The sequence below is a fragment of the Phascolarctos cinereus genome, unplaced genomic scaffold (assembly GCF_003287225.1).
Source record: "Phascolarctos cinereus isolate Bilbo 61053 unplaced genomic scaffold, phaCin_HiC Scaffold_5;HRSCAF=322, whole genome shotgun sequence".
In the NCBI taxonomy this organism is placed as follows: Eukaryota; Metazoa; Chordata; class Mammalia; order Diprotodontia; family Phascolarctidae; genus Phascolarctos; species Phascolarctos cinereus.
The window spans coordinates 176448849-176468618 of record NW_027555958.1 but is presented as its reverse complement, the minus strand read 5'-3'; the positions used below and the strand labels follow the sequence as shown (position 1 = coordinate 176468618).

At 40.0% G+C, this 19770-nt stretch overlaps 1 protein-coding gene across 2 annotated transcripts in view; it reads right to left on the bottom strand.

The window, feature by feature from the left end:
* GABRR1 (gamma-aminobutyric acid type A receptor subunit rho1) overlaps window positions 1-19770 on the bottom strand; it is a 71123-nt gene that overhangs the window by 11258 nt on the left and 40095 nt on the right. For both annotated transcript variants that reach the window (XM_020963072.1, XM_078156769.1), the window contains exons 5-6: window positions 14689-14912; window positions 692-774 (exon numbers count right to left, since the gene is read on the bottom strand). In XM_020963072.1, the coding sequence (XP_020818731.1) occupies window positions 692-774; window positions 14689-14912 (307 nt within the window). The remainder of the gene's footprint in view (window positions 1-691; window positions 775-14688; window positions 14913-19770) is intronic.

The window sequence follows — 19770 nt, the reverse complement described above, 5'->3', positions numbered from 1 at the left end:
TGGTCAGATGGGCTACATTACAATAATATCTATGCTACAGTAACATCTAACAGTAGTCCAATGGAACAAACATTTATCAAGCACCTACGAAAGTACAGACTTCTGTGCTTAGGCATTGGGAGAGATATAAAGAACACAAAGAGAAAAAAAGAGAGACCTGGCCCTAGCCAGTAAGGAGTTTATGATTAAATGAGGGTTAGGAGGAAGATGAGACACACAGATAACTGTAACTCAAAAGAAGAAAGAGATAAGTATTCTTATAGAACCTACCATGTGCCAGGCACTGTGCTAAGTGCTTTTTACAACTATGATCTCATTTGACCCTCAAACAATCCCATAAGGTAGGTACTGCTATTATACTCATTTTATAGTTGAGGAAACTGAGGCACACAGAGGTAAAGTCACTTGCCCAGGGTCATGCAGCTAGTAAATGTCTGAGGCCCAATTAATCTCAGAACTTCCTGACTCCAGGCCCAGCACTCCATTCACTTCACCACCAGCTGCTTCTGTGGCAAAAGAGAACATATGAATAGGGGGCCTGTAATTCTGAGTGAGAAAAATTGAAAGGGGGTAAGGGATTGTTACACATCTGTCACAATGTATAACACACAGCAGTCGTTTAATGTTTGTTGCATTGAATCGAATGAATTTTAACAGACATGTTTTTAATTTCTGGACCCAATTAACTCACAACTTTCAATTTCGAGCGAACATGTCTGTGTGTCCAGAGGAAAGCGGCTGAAATCCATATTGCACATTGCAGTCACAGTGACCCTAGAAATAAAATGACACAAGGAAAACTCTCAGAGCCTGTAAAATACACAATGAATATAAAATGATTAGTGAAAAAGGCACTTGCTGTTTTCCATCGAGGTGAAACACCTAACCTCCTGCAGTGTAATTAAATACACTGGGACTTAGGGGAAGTTGGAAAACAAAACGTTTTGGGGCTATAGGATTTAGAGGTGGGAGGGACTGGAAAGATCATGGTTCCACTGCCCCATGTTACAGATGAGGAAACTAAGGCCCAGACAGCCATCAAGCAGAAGAGCCAGAACTCAAACCTAGGTCCTTGGATGCAAAATCCACAGCTGTTTCTCCCATACCACACTGATGTCAGGGCTAACCATATGCTTCCACTAATTTATATCACACGCAAACACTATTACAAAGGTCTCAAAACATGGCAATTAAAATAAATAAGGTAAAAGCATATCTGACTTCCAAAAGAACGACGTCTTAATAAATGCTTATGCTCTCCTCTTTCCATATTCTTCCTCTTGGCAACCTCATTAGTTCCCATGGTTTCAATTATCTTCTCTATTCAAATGACTTCAAATCATATTCTATCTTCATTTCTCTTTGGAGTCCAGTTCCAGCTGCCTGCTTAACATCTCCACTTGGATATCCCATCAGCATCTTAAACTCAACATGGATAAAACAGAGCTCATTATCTTTGTCTCTAAAATCACCTTTCTTCCCAAATTCCCATTTCTGTTGAGAGTTCCACCATTGTTCCAATCATACCAGTTTATAATCTTAGAGTCATTCTTTACTCTTCACTCTTACTTGCTCATGCATGCTCAGTGAGTTGCCAAGTTTTATGGGCTCTATCTCTAAGATATCTTTTGCATCCTGTCTCCTCTCCACTCATACCACAACCATACTACTTCAGGTCCTCATTGTCTCTCGCCTGGACTAATGCAATAGCTTTCTAATTGATCTCCTTACCTCAAGTCTCTTTCCTCTCCAATTCATCCTCCAAACTGATATTCTCTTTTTTCTAAATAGTATTTTTTTCATTTACATGTGAAGATAATTTTCAACATCCATTTTTTATAAGATTTTGAGTTCCAAATCTTTTCTTCCTTCCTCCCTCCCATCCCCCCTCCCTAAGATGGCAAACAATCTGATATAGGTTATACATGTACAATCATGTAAACATATTTCCACATCAGTCATGTTGTGAAAAAAGAAACGGAACAAAAGGGAAAAGGTACAAAAAAGTGAAAATAGTATGCTTTCATCTGCATTCAAACTCCATAGTTCTTTCTCTGGATGTGGATAGCATTTTCCATCATGAGTCTTTTAGAGTTGTCTTAGATCATTGTATTACTGAGAAGGGCTAAATCTATTGTAGTCAGTCATTGCACAATGTTGCTGTTACTACATACAATGTTTTCCTTGTTCTGCTCACTTCACTCAGCATCAGACCATGCAAGTTTTTCCAGGTTTTTCTGAAGTCTGCCTGTTCATCATTTCTTATAGCACAATAGTATTCCATTACATTCACATACCATACCAAGTTGATATTCTTAGAACACAGTTTGGACCATGTCACTCCCCTGCTCAAGAGGCTTCAGTGGCTCCCTATTACCTCTAGGATAGGGGTTCTTAACCTTTTTTTATGTCATGGAAACCTGTGGCAGTCTGGTGAAACCAATGGACCCCTTCTCAGAATAGTTTTTAAATGTGTAAAATAAAATACTCAGGATTACAAAGGAAATTGAAATACAGCTGAAATACAGTTTGAAATACATATTGAAATGCAGTTATCAAAATATTAAAATAAAAATAAAACAAGACCACAGACCCCTAGGTTAAAGATCCCTGCTTCAAGATAAAATGTGGATGGCTCTGTCTGGCATTTAAAGTCTTTTAATTTTATTCCAATCTATCTTTTCAGGCTGATTACACATTACTCTCACTCATACCTTCTATGTTCCAGCCAAAGTGCCCTATTTGCTGTTCCCTGTACATGACATTCCATCTGCCACCTCCATCCCTTTGTGCAGGCTGTCCTCCATGTTTGGAATGTTTTTCTCTCTCTTCCCCACCTCTTGGAACCCATGGATCCCTTCAAGACTCAGCTCTAGTGCCATCTTCTTTAAGAGGCATTTCTCAATTCTTTCAGTTGTTAGAGATCCCCCCTCTCAAAATCATTGTATTTATTTCGTACATATTAGACATTAAACTATGAGCTTCTTGACAGCAGGGACTATTTTTTGTCTTTCTTTGTATCCCCAGTGCTTAGAACTATGTCTGGCACATAGTATGCACTTAACAAATGGTATTTGTTATATAGCCTATGTTTACTTATCTATGAAAATGTTGTATCCCTCAAAAGAATGGAAGCTTCTCGAGGGAAAGGACAATTTGGCTTTGAATGCCCAGTGTGTAACACAGACCTGGTGGGTACCTAGCAGGTTCTTAATAACTGCTCAGTGATTGATTGATTATTGAATTGAAATTAAAAGACACTTTGAGATTCTATATTGTACTATTCATTTTAGATTACCCAATTTTAAAATTCTTTTGTGGGTATTAAAATGTATATATTATATTTTAGAAATTAAATTAATGAACTTCCAATGCTAATTTTAAATTTTGGTCCATAGGGAGCTACATTTTTTGGACAGGACAATGATATTTTTTAGTTATAATAATTTCCACTAGGGGGCATAGATAATGTTTTTACTGCCAGAATTTAATGGAGTCAACTAGGACTGAAAAGAACCAAAAATATTCTCTTTAAAAATATGTGGATTAAAAATTTTTTTTAATAGTTTTAGTTTAGAATAATCCCATCCTACAAAGAAAAGGGTGTCTTTGCTTTCAGAGCATTGGGTATGGCAAAGAGATAAGAAAATAAAAACAAAGTGTTCTTTCTGAAGAAAATAATATGAAAGAACAGTAATGACAATAATAATAGCCAACATTTATTGAGCGCTTTAAAGTTTACAAAGTGCATTGTGTATATTATCTCATTCAGTCCTCACAACAATCTGGGGAGGTAGGCACTGTTATTATTTGCACTTTACCTATGAGGAAACCAAGAACAACCACTTTGTCCAACATAAATTGAAGAAAAATTATTTCCAAGTACACACAGTAGGAAAATCTTATTTCTGAATATAAACAAAGGCACTTGTTGTTTTTCTCTCTTTGCTTTGTTTTCTATTCCTGCTTGGTCTTTTGCCTCCAATCCCCTAGTCTGTATTCTGTGAAGAATTGAGGACAACACCTGGGTAATAAATGTAACTCAAAAGGCCACTTCAGGGTCAATCATTTGTAAATTTTGAGCAGATATAGTGTTTCAGGATGAATTTTCCAGATCTTTCCACTAATGTGCAGACTCAGTCCTATTCAGAGATCCCTAATCTCCACTGTTTGTATTTCCGTTTCAATTGGGAAACCCTGCAAATGGAGAAGCAAATTAGTGGATTATGATGGAAAAAAGCCATGACAGAGAGAGAGATGCTGTAGAAAGGCGGGCTGTTTACTGACTTTGACATGTACCAGGTGAGGCTTCAATATCCACTGGGAGATTATGAATAGAATTAATTGTAGCATTGCTAGTAAGGAAGTAGCTAAAAACAGAAGACTTAAGAGTACCACTTCTACAGCTTTGTATATCATCCACATGGGAATTTCCATGGGACTAAACTTAGAAGAGTATCAAATTCAGGAAATTCCTTCCTGTTGTTAGTTTATACCTTGAAATAGAGATAAATCTTACTTTAGTATAGGTATGAACCTGCTTAGATGTCACCAAATAATTCCATCAGCTTGCCTCAATGGTTTCTAGAATCAAAAAGTTCTAAGTGTTAAATTCATGCAAATAGAAGGTATTCAATAGAATGTAAGCTCCCAGAGGGCACAAGCCTATTTTTCATTTTGTCTCTGTATATTCCCCTGTCCTTCCATCATACTACTTGGAATGAAGTAGCCTTTCATAAATGCCTGTTGAATTGAATGCAAACACCCCCCAAAGCCTCTTGTTTTTGTTTTCAGATGTATTGTTGGGCATCATGGCAGGGAGCAAAGTATGACTTCTCTATTCATTCTACAGCTCCCCCCACCCCAAATTATTTTATATTACAGAATTCTGGAATTACTTCCTGGTTTCTTAGCATTGCAGATGGCAAAGAGATAAGAAAATGAAATCAACAAATGAAGAAAAGTGTTATTGTCTCTATGTGCCCCATATTATTAACATAACAAGTAAATTTTAACATGCTGTGGAAATAGTAAAAATAAAAAAGAATACTCAAAGAATGGGAATTTCTCAAGACTACTTCTGTATTATGGACAACTAAAGAAACTTGAGGCAGGGAACCAAAATGAGATGAGGCATTGAGTCTGAGTGAGACCTTACATTTGGCCCAAGTTTCACGTGGAAGTGAATTTGATGATGATTTTTAAAAATCTTTCTATGGGTCTTCATCTCTTTGGATAGACCCATGGACATCCTACTATGAAGTTGAGAGGAAGTAGAAGAATGGTAGATTAGATCATCTTATAAGAGAAGACTGATATATTGATGACAAATTATAAAAATCAGTGATTTGGTAACTGCCAGTAGATGTCCAGCTTCTCTAAATTTGTCCCTTTCTCATAAGATTCAGAATGGTTTTACCCAGTAGTTTATAACTTTTTAATACTTCAGTCATTTTTTCAGTCATGTCTGACTCTTTGTGATCCCATTTGGGGTTTTCTTGGCAGAGATACTGCCACATTTCTTTCTCCAGCTCATTTACAGATGAGAAACTGAGGCAAACAGAGTTAAGTGACTTTCCCAGGGTTACACAGCCAGTAAGTGTTTGAGGCTGGATTTGAACTCGTGAAGATGAATCGTCCTGATTCCAAGCCTAGTGCTCTATCCACTGCACCAAATACTTCAATGGACCTACAATTGCATAGGCACATTAGCCCATGCAGATCTTAACCTATTCATACTTCACATTCCTGATCCTGCCTAATTATAAATCCCTTGTGGGGGACCCAAGTAACACCTTAGAGGCTTTTCTGTGGTTCTATATTTTGTGAATATTGTGAATTTTTGTGATTATTTTGTGAATAATGGTGCAACATGCCTACTTGGATCACAGGAAGCACATAAATGCTTATTGAATAAATAAAAAAGCATTTTATTAATTGCTAACTATTTATCAAGCACTGTGATAGATGTTGGAGATACGAATAGAAAAGCGAAATACACTATTATAGAGAAGCTCACACTCTAATTAAAGAGACAGCATAAAGAAGTGGGTTCTGTTACACAGCTGATGGGCAGACCTAGTGGTCCTGAGAGATGAGCTGCAGGGCAGGCAGCAAGATCTAGGGGGCTTTAAGGTATATTGGCAGGTCAGAGGACAATGTTGGTGATCAATCTACCTGCTGACTACTCACTTTTACTACCTAGTTCATATTTTTATTTGAAATAATGTATAGTGCTAATATGTATGCTGTGATTTAATTTCCATTAAACTAAACAATTATTTAATTTAAACATTAAATTTAATTTAAATATCTAATTTAAATAAAACATTAAATAATTTGTTTCTCTCTATATATACATATATATACACATACATATATACACATAAATATATAAACACATACATATATGGATACATTTAAACTACTTCCATTCTGTGGAGTAAGATGTGCTCCTTGCTGATTTGTCATTCAAAGCAAGCAGATTCCACTCTCCCCACCCCCACTGTAACTTAGCTCTGTACCCAGTTCCTCATTTTATTAATTTCTCCTCCGTGTTATAATTATTTTAATCTCTGGTTCTCTGGAGGATGTGACAAGGAATTGCTGTCAGGGTTTTACATTTTCTGAGTATTTGGATTAAGCACACAGGAAAATGGGGCACAGTTCTGGAAATAGGTATAGAAGTCCAAAAATCTGCCGTAACTAAAAGATCCTGCTGGCAATGCAGTGAGCCCTGGGAACACTCACATGATGCACTTGGGTAGAGAACTAAGCCTCAGAACTTCAAAGACTATAAGATTTCACAGCTTTTTGAAAAGCTTTCCTATGGGGACATGTTTCAAAACTTGGAGATGAAATTCCAATGACTTCATGCATGCAACACTGCCAGATCAACCTGATGTCAGATTGCTTAGCTTTCAAACTGGGATGAGGACTGAAGTGACTATTTATTGATTGATACGGTATTCCACTCTGGGCATCAAGCCAGCTTCAAAATTGCTTGGATCTTATATGGAGTTACATTATGTCCATTACAATAACAATGTAATGCACAAGATTTTATGTTCCATTGTCTATTCTACTTTGCCAAGTATGGCAATTTAATCTTTATGATTTATAAATGCTTAAGCTAAAACCAAGTCTATAAAGTTGAAGTGAGCTATCAACTTTGGAGAACCAAATAGAAAGCACCTTAATAACTTTTAACATTAAATTTTATTCATTCATTCACATTCTCATCAGAAGAGGCAGTTACATCTTTGAGTTTAAAGTGGCAGTGTTTGGGGGAAGTGCAAGGATGCTAATGGGCACCTAGTGGTGCAGTGGATAGAGTGCTGGGCTGGGAGTCAGGAAGACCTGAGTTCAAATCCCACCTCAGACACTTACTAGCTGTGTAACCTTGAGTAAATCACTTAACTCTGGTTGCCTCAATTTCCTCATCTGTAAAATAAGCTGGAGAAAGAAATGGCACACCATTCCAGTACTTTTGCCAAGAAAACCCCAAATGAAGTCACGGAGTCATATCCGACTGAAAAAACATTGAACAACAAGGATACTGACACCTGAAGGTTGAGAATACCATAGGAAAGCAGATAGTTATGTATAGAGGGGACAGCCTTCACACAGAGATCCATAATTATCAATCAATATTTATCAAGCACTCGCTATATGCCTGGCATTGTGCCCTGGGGATACAAAAAGAAACAAAAGACAGTCCCTACCCTCAAGGAGCTTACAATCTAATGGGGGAGGCAACATGCAAACAAATATATATAAAGCAAACTATATAGAAGATAAGTAGGAAATAATTAACAGAAAGGAGGAACTAGAATTAAGAGTAATTAGGGAAGGCTTCTGGTAGAAGGTGGGACTTTAGCTGGGACCTAAATTACTCTTTAGGGTATAAAAGAACACTAGAATGTGCTCTTGTTGCCGGTGATTATGTGGTATGGTACTAGTGAGATCCTGGAGTGTCTGTGACAGAATGTGGAGCGCTAAGCTTCTGACTCTTTGGACTTCACCAGCATGATTCAGCTTCCTTCTAATCCCGGAACTTCCCTGACCTCCTGGGTCCTACTCACCCTGGAACATCACTCCATCATGCTGGTCTCCCTTCTTCTATTGGTGTGTTCCTCCAGTATTAAAGGACTTTAAATGCCAAACAGAGAAGTCTATATTTTATCCTACAGCAGGGGTCCTTAACCTGAGTCTGTGGCTTTGTTTTATTTTTATTTTATTTTTTTATTTTTAGAAGTTCAGTGGAAAATTCTGAGGACTTGGAGTTGAGGGGGAGGGTGGCATAAGGCAGTGTCCCTGAGACAGAATTCAAAGATAGAACCTGACTGAGAGAATCTACCTACTAACTGATTAGATCATCAGGTTTCACCTGGCACTTGGCCAGGAAGCAAGACTGCCCCTATCTGGGTCAGGATGGATGTTAGCCCCTAGTTACACAGTGACAACCAACCAACCCTTTTGTGAACTGTGACCAAGCACTGGTATAAAGGTCTTTGAGGATATGCTTGTATAACAGGGGATAGTGTCACCTAGCTGGTATGAAAGTGGAAGACAGTGGGGACCCATTTCTGCAAGACTAGAGAACTGGTCATTCTGTAATGGCCTACCACAAGGTTGAGAATAGTCTTTTTCTACTGATTGCATTACCAATACTGTCTCTGTCTTTAAAACTGCCTGACTAAGCAAAGTCAGGGCTTTTTCCTACATTCCCATCTGAGAGTGAAGGATTCCTTCACTCACACCATGTGGTAAGGGGGGAGGGCCTGAGGTCCCCCACCCCCCCTCCCCATACTCCCTCACCACCCTAGGCCATATTGCCCAGAGAAATGGTCCTGGGACTTTGCCCTTTTCCTTTGCCCTTTTCTGTTCTGGCTGCAAAGAGTCTCTGACTCAGTGGAGTCTCAAGCTATGGCAGTCTGGGAATCCAGGACTCAGGACTGGATATTGCTACAGCTAGTCCAACAAGGAAGCTCTGAGAAGCAAAGGATCCAGGATGCTAACCCAGTGGGGCTTTCAAATTGAATTAAGTGGGACTAATGCTATAAAGGAACTGAGATAAACAGTGAACTTAATCCCTAACCTTTATTCCCAGAGACCTAGGTAATGTAGAGGAGATTACTTATCCCTAAAGTATTGGGGCAAATGTATATTTCTTCTTGCTCTGTCTTTGAAGTAATCCCTTTGTCAAAGCTAATCCAATGTTAACTGGTTAAATGAACTGGGGTGCTAGTCACTTGGCCCCTTAAATTGGGGAAAATACAATGAGCAGGAGCTTGAGTCAGTGGCAGAGAAGAGAGACTCCTCAACCCTCTCAGAATATTGGAAGACCCCTTGGGAGAAGTAAAATGTAATCTCAGAAAACAGAAGCCAGAGCAAAACCATGTTATACTTGTCTCAGTGCAGGCACTGAGAAGCAGAGTTCAAGAAACCTGGGTGGGCACAGTTATAAAGTTCAGTCTGCAATAGCCTAGGTATTGTGGCTTACTCAATATGATTGTAGCTTACTCAAGCCAAAACAGCTTTAATGCTGAACCTCTTACATTACTTAGTAAATATATTTTAATCCATATGTGAATAATCCTCTCGGGTTTCATGAAATTGGGAAAAAGGATCCTCTGGGAATGGGGGCACAAGCCAATCAAATTATGAATTGTAATGTGATTAAATCCTGCCTATTTTAAGTGGACAGGAACCCTGGTTGAGGCACTGGAAAGGAAAAAGCCTATGCAGAGGGATTAAAATGAGACTTAGAACCTGGAGCTGCAAGTCCCTACCCGCATTGGCCCTACAAAATTAAGCTAGAGCAATGTGCATTTATAGCATCACCTGATAGCTTGAACAGAGATAGCATTCTGAGCACTTAGTTATCTCAGACACCTTCCTTTGATGCTAGTATAATGATGATGATTGAGGCAGCTAGGTGGAGCAGTGGATAGACTATAGAACCTGGAGTCAGGAAGACCTGAGTTCAGATTTGGCCTCAGACACTTAACTAACTGGGTGACCCTGAGCAAGTCACTTAACCTCTGCTTGCCTCAGTTTCTTCAACCGTAAAATGGGGACAATAGCAGTACCTACCTCCCAGGGTTGTGAGAATCAAATAAGATAATATTTGTAAAGTGTTTTATACAGTATATAAATGTTTATTCCTTTCCCTCTCCTCCCTTTATGATACTTACCATTTACATAGTACTTAAGGTTTCCAAAATGCATTTATATAAATGCCATAATTTGATTTTTACAACACTCTTTGAGGTAGCTGTTATTCTTTTTTGTTGTTGTTCACTTGGGTTTTTTTTTCAGTTGTGTCCAGCTCTTTATGACCCCATTTGGGATTTTCTTGGCAAAGATACCAGAGTGGTTTGCCATTTCTTTCTGCAGCTCATTTTATAGATGAGGAAACTGAGGCAAACCAGGCTAAATGACTTGCTCAAGATCACACGGCTGTTAAGTGTCTGAGGCTGGCTTTGAACTTATCTTCCTGCCTCCAGGCCCAGCACTCTATCCACTGTGCCACCTAGCTGCCCATTTTACAGTTGCTAAAACTGAGTACCAGAGAAGTTAAATGACTTGCCAGTGATCTCAAAGCTAGTTAAGTGTTTAAAATAGGACTTGAACCCGTCTTCTTGCTTTCAAATCCAGTGCTCTTTATACTGCACCAAGTTGCTTCTCTATGTAAAGCACATGCTCCTGTGAGTAGGTGCATAACCTTTTACATAAAATACAGAGCAGTAATGTTCTCTCTCTCTCTCTCTCTCTCTCTCTCTCTCTCTCTCTCTATATATATATATATATATATATATATATATATATATACATACACACACACACACACACACACACACACACACACACACATACCCCATCTCACTCAAACTTCACCTCAACCCAGAAGTAGCCACACTGTTTTTCTTGGAGTCACCTAGAATGGGAAGAGAGTAGGCTAAGAATCTGTGGGAAGAGAATGAGTGTTCCATGGTACAGGTTGAAAATGAAACATATTTTTAAGATTCTCCCACTTGGACACTAAGAAGTCCTATGGCCAATGCTCATTTGAAAGGTGAGTGCGAGAAGCCTTTCTAAGAGAGGCAGGTAGGTGGCACAATGGATAGAGCACTGGGCCTGAAGTCAGGAAGATCTGAGTTCAAATCTGGCCTCAGATACTTACTAGCTATGTGACCCTGGGCAAGTCACTTAGCCCAATTTACCTCAGTTTCCTCATCTGTGAAATGAGCTGGAGAAGGAAATGGAAAACCACTCTGGTATCTTTGCCAAGAAAATCCCAGATGAGGTTACAAAGAGTCAGACACAATTGAAATGATTGAACAACAAAAATAGGAAGCTCCAGTCCTTAACCAAAGACAAGGTAAAGCTAAACCAAGAGGGCAATGTATGATACGATGACAGGGCATGGCCTTCCCATTGGGGGGGATGAGGCAAGGCGGGTGGATTGCTTGAGTATAGGACCAAAAGGCTGCCTAAAAGGGGCAAACCAGCCATGTTGGAAATTGAACAGGGCAAAGCTTCTATACTCAGGCCTGTGAGCAGCAGTTGTACTTCCAACCTGAATTAGATGGGGAGACCCAGTCTTAAAAAACAAAAAAATTGAAAAAAACCCCACCAAGAACATAGGATCATAGATTTATTGTTAAGAGGGATTTAGAGGCCACCAACTCCAACCCCATCATACAGATCCAGGAACTGAGGCAGAGAGAGAGAGAGAGAGAGAGAGAGAGAGAGAGAGAGAGAGAGAGAGAGAGAGAGAGATTGATTGAGATTAAGTGATTTGCCCAGGGTCATACAGCAACTAAAGGTCCAGGGCAGGTTTTGAATCCAGGTATTTATGACCCCAAGTCCAGGGCCCTATAGGTCAGAAGCAGGAAAGTTCCAGGATAATAATAGCTAGCATTTATGTAATGCCTACTTTATGCCAGGCAAGGCATTATGTGCTTTACAAATATTATCTCATGTGATCTTCACACAACCATGAGTCCAAGGGAGGGAGGAGTGAAAAGACCTGGCCAGGAATCAAGCTATGTAATTTAATACCATGATAGCAAGGAGTGTCTAAATTTAAGAATTTCCTTAATTAGTTGTCTTTGGGTGCATGTATATTCTTCTGCCTGGTCCTGTGAGGCTGGGCTTCTACTTTCTGAATGTGCTGCAGGTCCATGACTCCTGTCACCACTGCCCACACTAATTGCCATGGAAACAGCTGTTTCTAAGTGCCATAGGACAATAGGTAGTTCATGGAATTTTTATTTACATTTTTCAAATGAAGAAATTGAAACTCAGAGAAATTCAACCCATCCCTCTTCTAAACTTCCCTATTTCTATCAAAGGCACCAACATTTCTCCAGTTACTCAAGTTCACAAGGTAAGAGTCATCCTCCACTTCTCAGCCTCACTCATACCACATATCCAATAAGTCACTCAGTCTTATTGATTCTACTTCCTCACCGTATCTCCTGTCCAACACCACAACCACCCTAATTCAGACCCTCATCACCTCTAACTTGGACTATTTCAATAGCCTCCTAATTGATCTCCCTAACCAAGTCTTTCCTGTCTCCAACCCATCCTTCATGGGTGGACGAGAACAATTTGTTCCAAGGACCACAAAGGCAGCTGAAGCAGGCACTGTGGAGTGCTTAGAGCCTGGCCAGACATCACTTGATGCCAAGGTCATCCACTGCATCCCAGGCCATTCCCAGGCATCCTGATGTTTGTTTTGCCACTGGACTTCAATGAGTCTGGAAGAGAGAGTGAGGCTGACTACCTTGTGCAACTCTGCCTCACTTAAATCCAATTCGTGAGGGAGTCCAGACATCATTCATGAGGTTATTAGTCTTCTTTGAAAATGGAGGATGAACACAGGATATTCCTGAAACACAAGTCTGACTTTGTCTACTCCCTTGGTCAATAAATTTCAGTGGCTTCCTATTAGCTCTAGGATCAAATGCAAATATCTCCATTTGGTATTTAAACTACTTTACCACCTGGCTTCCAATGACCTTTCCAGGCTTATTTATTCACCACCACCACCACCACCACCCCTCCATTGATGTTCCAAATAAACTAGCCTTCTTGTTGTTCCTCATACATAATGTTCCATCTTCCTTCTTCATTCCTTTGCATAGGCTGTCCTCTCTACACCTATAACGAAGTCCCTCTTCACCTCTGACTCTCAGAATTTCTAGGTTCCTTAAAAAGTCAGCTCAAATATTGCTTCTTATGTGGGGCCTTTTTTTGATCCCTAGAATTGCCAGGGCTTCCCCTATTGAAATTGCTTTTTACTTACTTTGTATGGTTTATGTGTGTGCGTATATGTATGTATGTATGCTTGTAGCTGTTGCTTTCCCCAAGCAGAATAAATTACATGAGGGTAGGGATGATTTCATTTTTGTCTTTCTTTCCCCAGCAGAGGAAACAGGACCTGGCACATAGTAAACACTTGTTGATTGTTTAAATAACTCACCCCAGATCACACAGCTAGTAGGGACAGAACTAGTACTTGAACCCAGATCTCACAGATTATAGGACCAGTGTAAGAAAGGACATAGTATGGGAGCTAGAAGAGATCTTAGAGCACCTCCTTTGCAGGGTTGCTGTGAGAATCTAATGAGATAATATTTGTAAAATGTGCTTAACATAAATGTCTGGTGCATCATAGTCATTATATAATTGTTTGTCCCCCTCTTTTTCCAAGCCTTTCATTTTTGGGGGGCTAGGGGCCTAGGCGATGGAGTTAAGTGACTTGCCCAGGGTCACACAGCTACTAAGTGTCAAGTGTCTGAAGGCAGATTTGAACTCAGGTTCTCCTGACTCCAGGGCCAATGTTTCATCCACTGTGCCATCTCGCTGCCCCCAATCCCTTCATTTTTACAGATGAGGAAACTGAGGCCCAGAGAAGTTGAATTACTTGCCCAAGGTCACACATGTACTTTTCAACAGGGTTGACAACTGAACCAAGGTCCTCTCTCTCCAAATTCAGCCTTCCCTCCACTATACCCTGGAAAGAGTCTACCCTCATTATTCTCATCCTAGCATTCTTTCCACTACACTATGCCTACCTACAGAAAGTGGGGAGAGTGGTTTCTCAAATGGAGTAGGGGATTTGTTAATTTTTCTTGACTGAAGAAATAAATGCAATTAAAAAAATAAAATTGGGTATATAAGTCAAAGTATTAGAGTAGAATGCCATTCATATTTCTCTGCTCCCTCAATTATATTTTTTAGGTTGTAAAATTCTTTTTAAAAAAATCTTTATTCAATATTGCTTTGCTTTCCCTTGATGTCAAGAAATGAAATTTAGCAGTGGGGTTCTTTAGTAACCAAAATTGAAAGGTAGAGCTGCTATTCAGAAACTTATGCTTTTTGCTGCCACAATTAGCAAATTACTCTTCTCCTTAGGCTATTTAAATATATATCTATATCTATATCTATATCTATATATCTATCTATACATAGATATATAGATATATATATACACATATATCTATATATATACACACACACACACACACATAGATAGATAGATAGATAGATAGATAGATAGATAGATATTATATAGTTAAAGAATTTTGCAGGAAGAAAGGCAAGAATGAGCCAGAGGGCATTCTAAACTCGAGCTGGGCCAGAGAAGCAGTGATGAGAATAGGCTTTTACCTGAGACTGTATAGCACCTTCCCATCAGGCTGGACCCGAAGCATAACATTGTCGGTGGTGGTGTCATGGATGAAGGACCTCTTGGAATGTACAAAGAACATGTCAGGAACCCAGATCTTTTTTACCAGTCGGCCATCGAACGTCATGCTGAGGTTGTTTGTGCTAGGGAAAGACAGCCTTTCATCCTTCCAATAGTGTCTCAGGTATAAGGTCATGGTAAAGTCCTAAAGGGGAAAAACCAAAAGCAATGGTGGATATTAACATTGTATTCTTTAACCCCACAGAACACACCTCCAGGAGAATGAAAATGAAATGGCAAACACCTTTCTAAGAAGTGCAGTGGTATAATGGAAAGAACTCTAGATGTGTAGTCAGGAGAGACCGGAGTTTGAATTCTGACTCTGACACTAGTTATGTGACTCTAGCAAGTCACAACCCATTTGCAGCTGTTATTTGTAAAATGATAGTAAATATACTTATACTATCTACTCACAGAGTTGCTACGAAGAAAGTACTTTGAAATTTTTAGTCTTATATGTGTGAGTTGTTACCTCCTTTAAAAAAATCCCTTTCAATTAATCTGACCATCCTGGCTAGTTCTTATCCTACATTTCTCTTCCCTTTCTAGGCTAAATTCTAGGCTAAACTCCAGAAAATTACCTACACGAGGTGTCTCTACTGCTTTTCTCATTCTCTTCTTCACCCTCTGCAATCTGGCTTCCAGGCTCATTAAAGATTACTCTTCTTCACACACTCAGTGTTCTAGATAAACTGGTCTTTTGGTTTTCTCTGTACAAGGCATTCCACTTCTGGCCTTCCTGCTGTTGCCCATGCTGTCCCCTGTGCTTGGAATTCACTCCTTCCTCACCTCTGCCTCATAGAATTCTTAGCTTCCTTAGAGTCATAATTCAAGCCTCCTACTTGTGCCTGCCCAAACATTGGTACTCTCCCCTCTGTAGAAATGCAGCACCCTCTCCAGGGACTCGCCTCCACCCCACCTCCCCTGCTGCCCCCAACAAACACACTTGCATTAGTAAGTTGGGCCACCCAAAAGGCAGTTACTACCTTTTGGGTCTATACTCCTAAAACCATAACTGTGAATCCTTATCACTGAACCTCGCCTTTAATTATCATCCATTAGACACAATTATCTCAAAGCAAAGGCAGAGCAAGAACAATAGCTACAAAACATCCCCCCATAAACCTAGGGCAATGCTCCCACAAATGCACATAGTGTCAGGGGAAGAGTGGGATAAGCAGAGATCCCTGCTAGTGAGGCACACGTGTACGGAGCACATTGTAGGGCCCCAATGCCTTTTCTCTTCTGGTATACTCATGCTATTACCTCCTGAGAAATTTGTATGCCTCCCTAGGCCTTCTCCTCTCTGTAGATTAGCTCCTCACTGCAATTGTAATTCTCTCTTGAATTCATAGGTGGCTTTCTGCTGCTCAAGGATCATGCTCTAAGGAGGCACGTCCAGCTATCTCTGCCAGGTAAGATGCCATTACCAATGGTAGAGAAGGAGAGGAAAGATTCCCTCTCCTCTCTGCCTGCCCTCTGATAAGGCAAAGACATCACTCCACAGAATTACTCCTTTCCTCCCCTGACTCAGTCTCCAGGGCTGGCAAATGTAGCTTTGAAAAGAGGTGTGGTCCATTTTCAGCTATCCAATTGCAAAATGCTCTTCTAATTCCGTCTGGGAAACTACTCTATACTTTGTGAAGGGATAACAGGGTGAAGACACACCTTTATACTTTTGTTTAACACATTAATATCTTATTACTTATATTATCAGCTCATTACTTTCTGTGATTACACCCACCAGACTGTGAGCAAAGCAATTCTATCCCACTGTAGAAACATTTCTGAATCCAACTATAATACGCCTGAAGACCCTTCTCTCCTCTAAAACAGGAGTTCTAAACCTGAGATCTGTGTGAACTTGTATATTGGGATAGTTCTATTTTAAACTAATATATTTCCTTCATAATCCTATGTATATTATTTTATGTATTTAAAACATTATCTTGAAAAGGGGCCCATAGACTTCAACAGATTTTCAAAGAGTCTACAAAACAAAAAAAAGTTTAAAAACCCCTGCTCTAGAAGCACTTGGAAGAAAATTGTTTTTCTGTCTTTATTTCCTGATTCTTTATTCAAGACCCACTTCCTCTAACCTATGTGTTTCAACAAACTTTTCTAGGATACAAAAATGTTTTGCGTAGACTATTTTTCATTTCCCTGGTGAGCTTGCAGATAAAATAACTTCATGACCTTCCATTTAGAGAACATTTACTATTAAATGATGGGGAACAGATAGGAGAGATTTATCACCTTTCCAAATTCTGAAAATAAGACCCAAGTCCAGAAATCCATAAGTGTCTCACAAGTAGTTCGTATTTACTTTGTATAGTTTTGCTTTGATTTATCTGTATTGATTTATCCCAGGGGATCTGTATTGATTTGTCTTATGAGATCATAGCATCATAGGCCTAGAACCCAAAGGAACCTCAAAAGACAACCTAATCCAACTCTTTCATTTTGCACAAAAGGAAACTGAGGCTCAAGGCCTCATGCTTTTCTCCTGGTTGAATGTAAACTTCTTGAAGCAAGGGACTGTTTCATTCTTGTCTTTTTTATCTTTGATGCCTAGTTTACTGTGCCTTGCATGTAGTAGGCACTAATAAATAATTGTTGAATGAATGAATGGATAAATGAATGAAATTCTGGACTGACATCCCCGGCTTTGGACCACTGATACAAAAGGTTTTTTCCTGCTTCTCACCTTGCTTTTGGTTTTGTTTACCTTGGAAACGTTAGTTTGACTCAACATAACTTCCTCTCACTTAGGTCAGGACTTGGATCTCAAATTGAACCTCATTTTCTTTCTCACATTTCCTTCCTTGAGCCCTGTTAATTCCCCAAAGGACTTGAGGTTCAACAGTATTGTCTCACACCCAGGCTGCCCTTCTGCTGTAGAGAGTGACTGAACTTCGGGTAAGCTTATAAATCCTTTGGCTTGTTCCCCAGAAACCTCATTGTTGCAACAACAGTTGGACCAGATTTTCTCGGGACTGGCCACCCCCCTAGGGTGTGTCTATTTGCAAAAAACAAACAAGTGGGTCTGGAAGTGAGTAGACTTAGCAACTCTACTCTGCCATCGGCACTGGGAGCTTCCCATATCCTTTCACAAGGCCAGCTGAAGAGCTCTTAGGATTTCTGGCCCAGTGTATCCCTACTCCCAGGGCCTCCCCACAGCCCATGGGCAAGACGGCCTTTGACACACCTGGCCTGGATAGGCAGACCATCCCTCTACATCCTAGGCAGTGTTCCTCTATTAGACAATGCAATAGGGTGCCTCCAGGATTGGCAGGAGTCTTTGAACATCACCCTTTCAATTAAAAAAATGCTAGTTGATGGATTCACTGACTTGGGAAGAAATAAGTAACTAAGGGAGAATCATGGAATTTGGGAGTTGGAAGGAACCACATACTGTGCATCTAATCTAATTCATACACGAAAGGAAACCCCATTCTAAATAGTAAGCACTTAATAAATCCTAGTTGGCTGACTCTGAGATCCTTTTTAGATGTACATCTATGATCCTATGCCTTGCCACCCCAGACATGTGGTACAATAGAACAAGAACTGGTATTAGAGTCTGAGGACCTGGGTTTGAATCCTGCCTCTGCCACTTACTCTGTGCAACCTTGAACAAGTCACTGTACTTCTCTGTAAAATGAGGGAGAGTGGACTAGATTACCCCTGAGGTCCCTTTTATTTCTAAATCTATGATTCTATCATACCTGCCCCAATGGATCAATTTTTAAAAGGTATAGCCACAAATTAGCCCAGGTGAAAGGAACCACTCATTTTGAGTCCTCCTTTTGGTTATTATTGAAGTTGATGTATCCCTTCCATCATTCTCTAAGACCACCTGCTGGCAACTCAACACACATAGGAGGGGGCTTGTGGGATTGAGGATGGCTCTCGGTCCTGTGCCTCCCCTTTCCTCTTCTACAATAGCAGGAAAGAAGATAATAAGAATTTGACTATTGTTATTCTAAATGTGAAACCCTTCCTTGTCCAACGACCAATAAGTTGACACATTGATAGAAGAGCTAAAGTATACTAATTTCATCATTCTTGTTACAAATAACACCAGAAGATGAGCTTGGCATGAAGAGCAAGACATGACAGGAGGATCACTAAAGTGTTCCATGGGTAGCCCTATGATCTGGGGAGAAAGTGAGGAACCTCCAGAATGCTGCATGGATACCATGTGGTGAACTTTGGGGATGAGAGGTACACAAGGTGGGAAGGCATGTATGAGTAATCTGCACCTTGGCTTAGGTCTATGTGATCTTCCCAGGAAGGCATGGTGGGAAATGTCCTGCTTCTGCCATAACAGCATAGTGGTGAGCCTTGTAAACATGGCCCAAACTCTCATTATGGCTGCCTGGTATTTTGGAGAAGCCCATATGGGACATGAGACCTGCCAGTGTGTCAGTCTACCATGGGTTAGTTTGTGAGTTCTCCCCATAGTCCTGCTGAAGAACCTACTGAAGGTATTCATGTGGATGCCCACAACAAACAGGGCTCTTAACAAACCTGGGTAGTGGTTTATCTTGTCTCCTCTATAGCGCACACATCCCCACAAATGGGTTCAGGTATTGCAATGGAGGAAGCTGGCACTGTGCATATTTCTACAATATGCAAGGAAGCTAGGAAGTCTGAGCTATTTATAATAAAAGTAGGAGGTATGTGCATAAAAATCACAGCTGAGCCTTAGAGGTATCACCAGGATGGGGTTAACATTCTATCATGCCATCCCCCTTTCTCCTGCTCCTCTTTATGGGTTGTCTTTCCCCACTAGAATATAAGCTCTTTGAGGGCAGAGACTATCTTTCTTACTTGTATTTGGATTCCAGCATTTAATACAGTGCCTGGTACATAGTAACTGCTTAATAAGTGCTCTATAAAAATTCCACTGAAACTAGAAGCATCTTCAGACTGCCCAGAAATGAAGCCAGGGGCAGATCCTCTGGGGGTCCTTCTTTAGACACCTTGACTTTTTTATA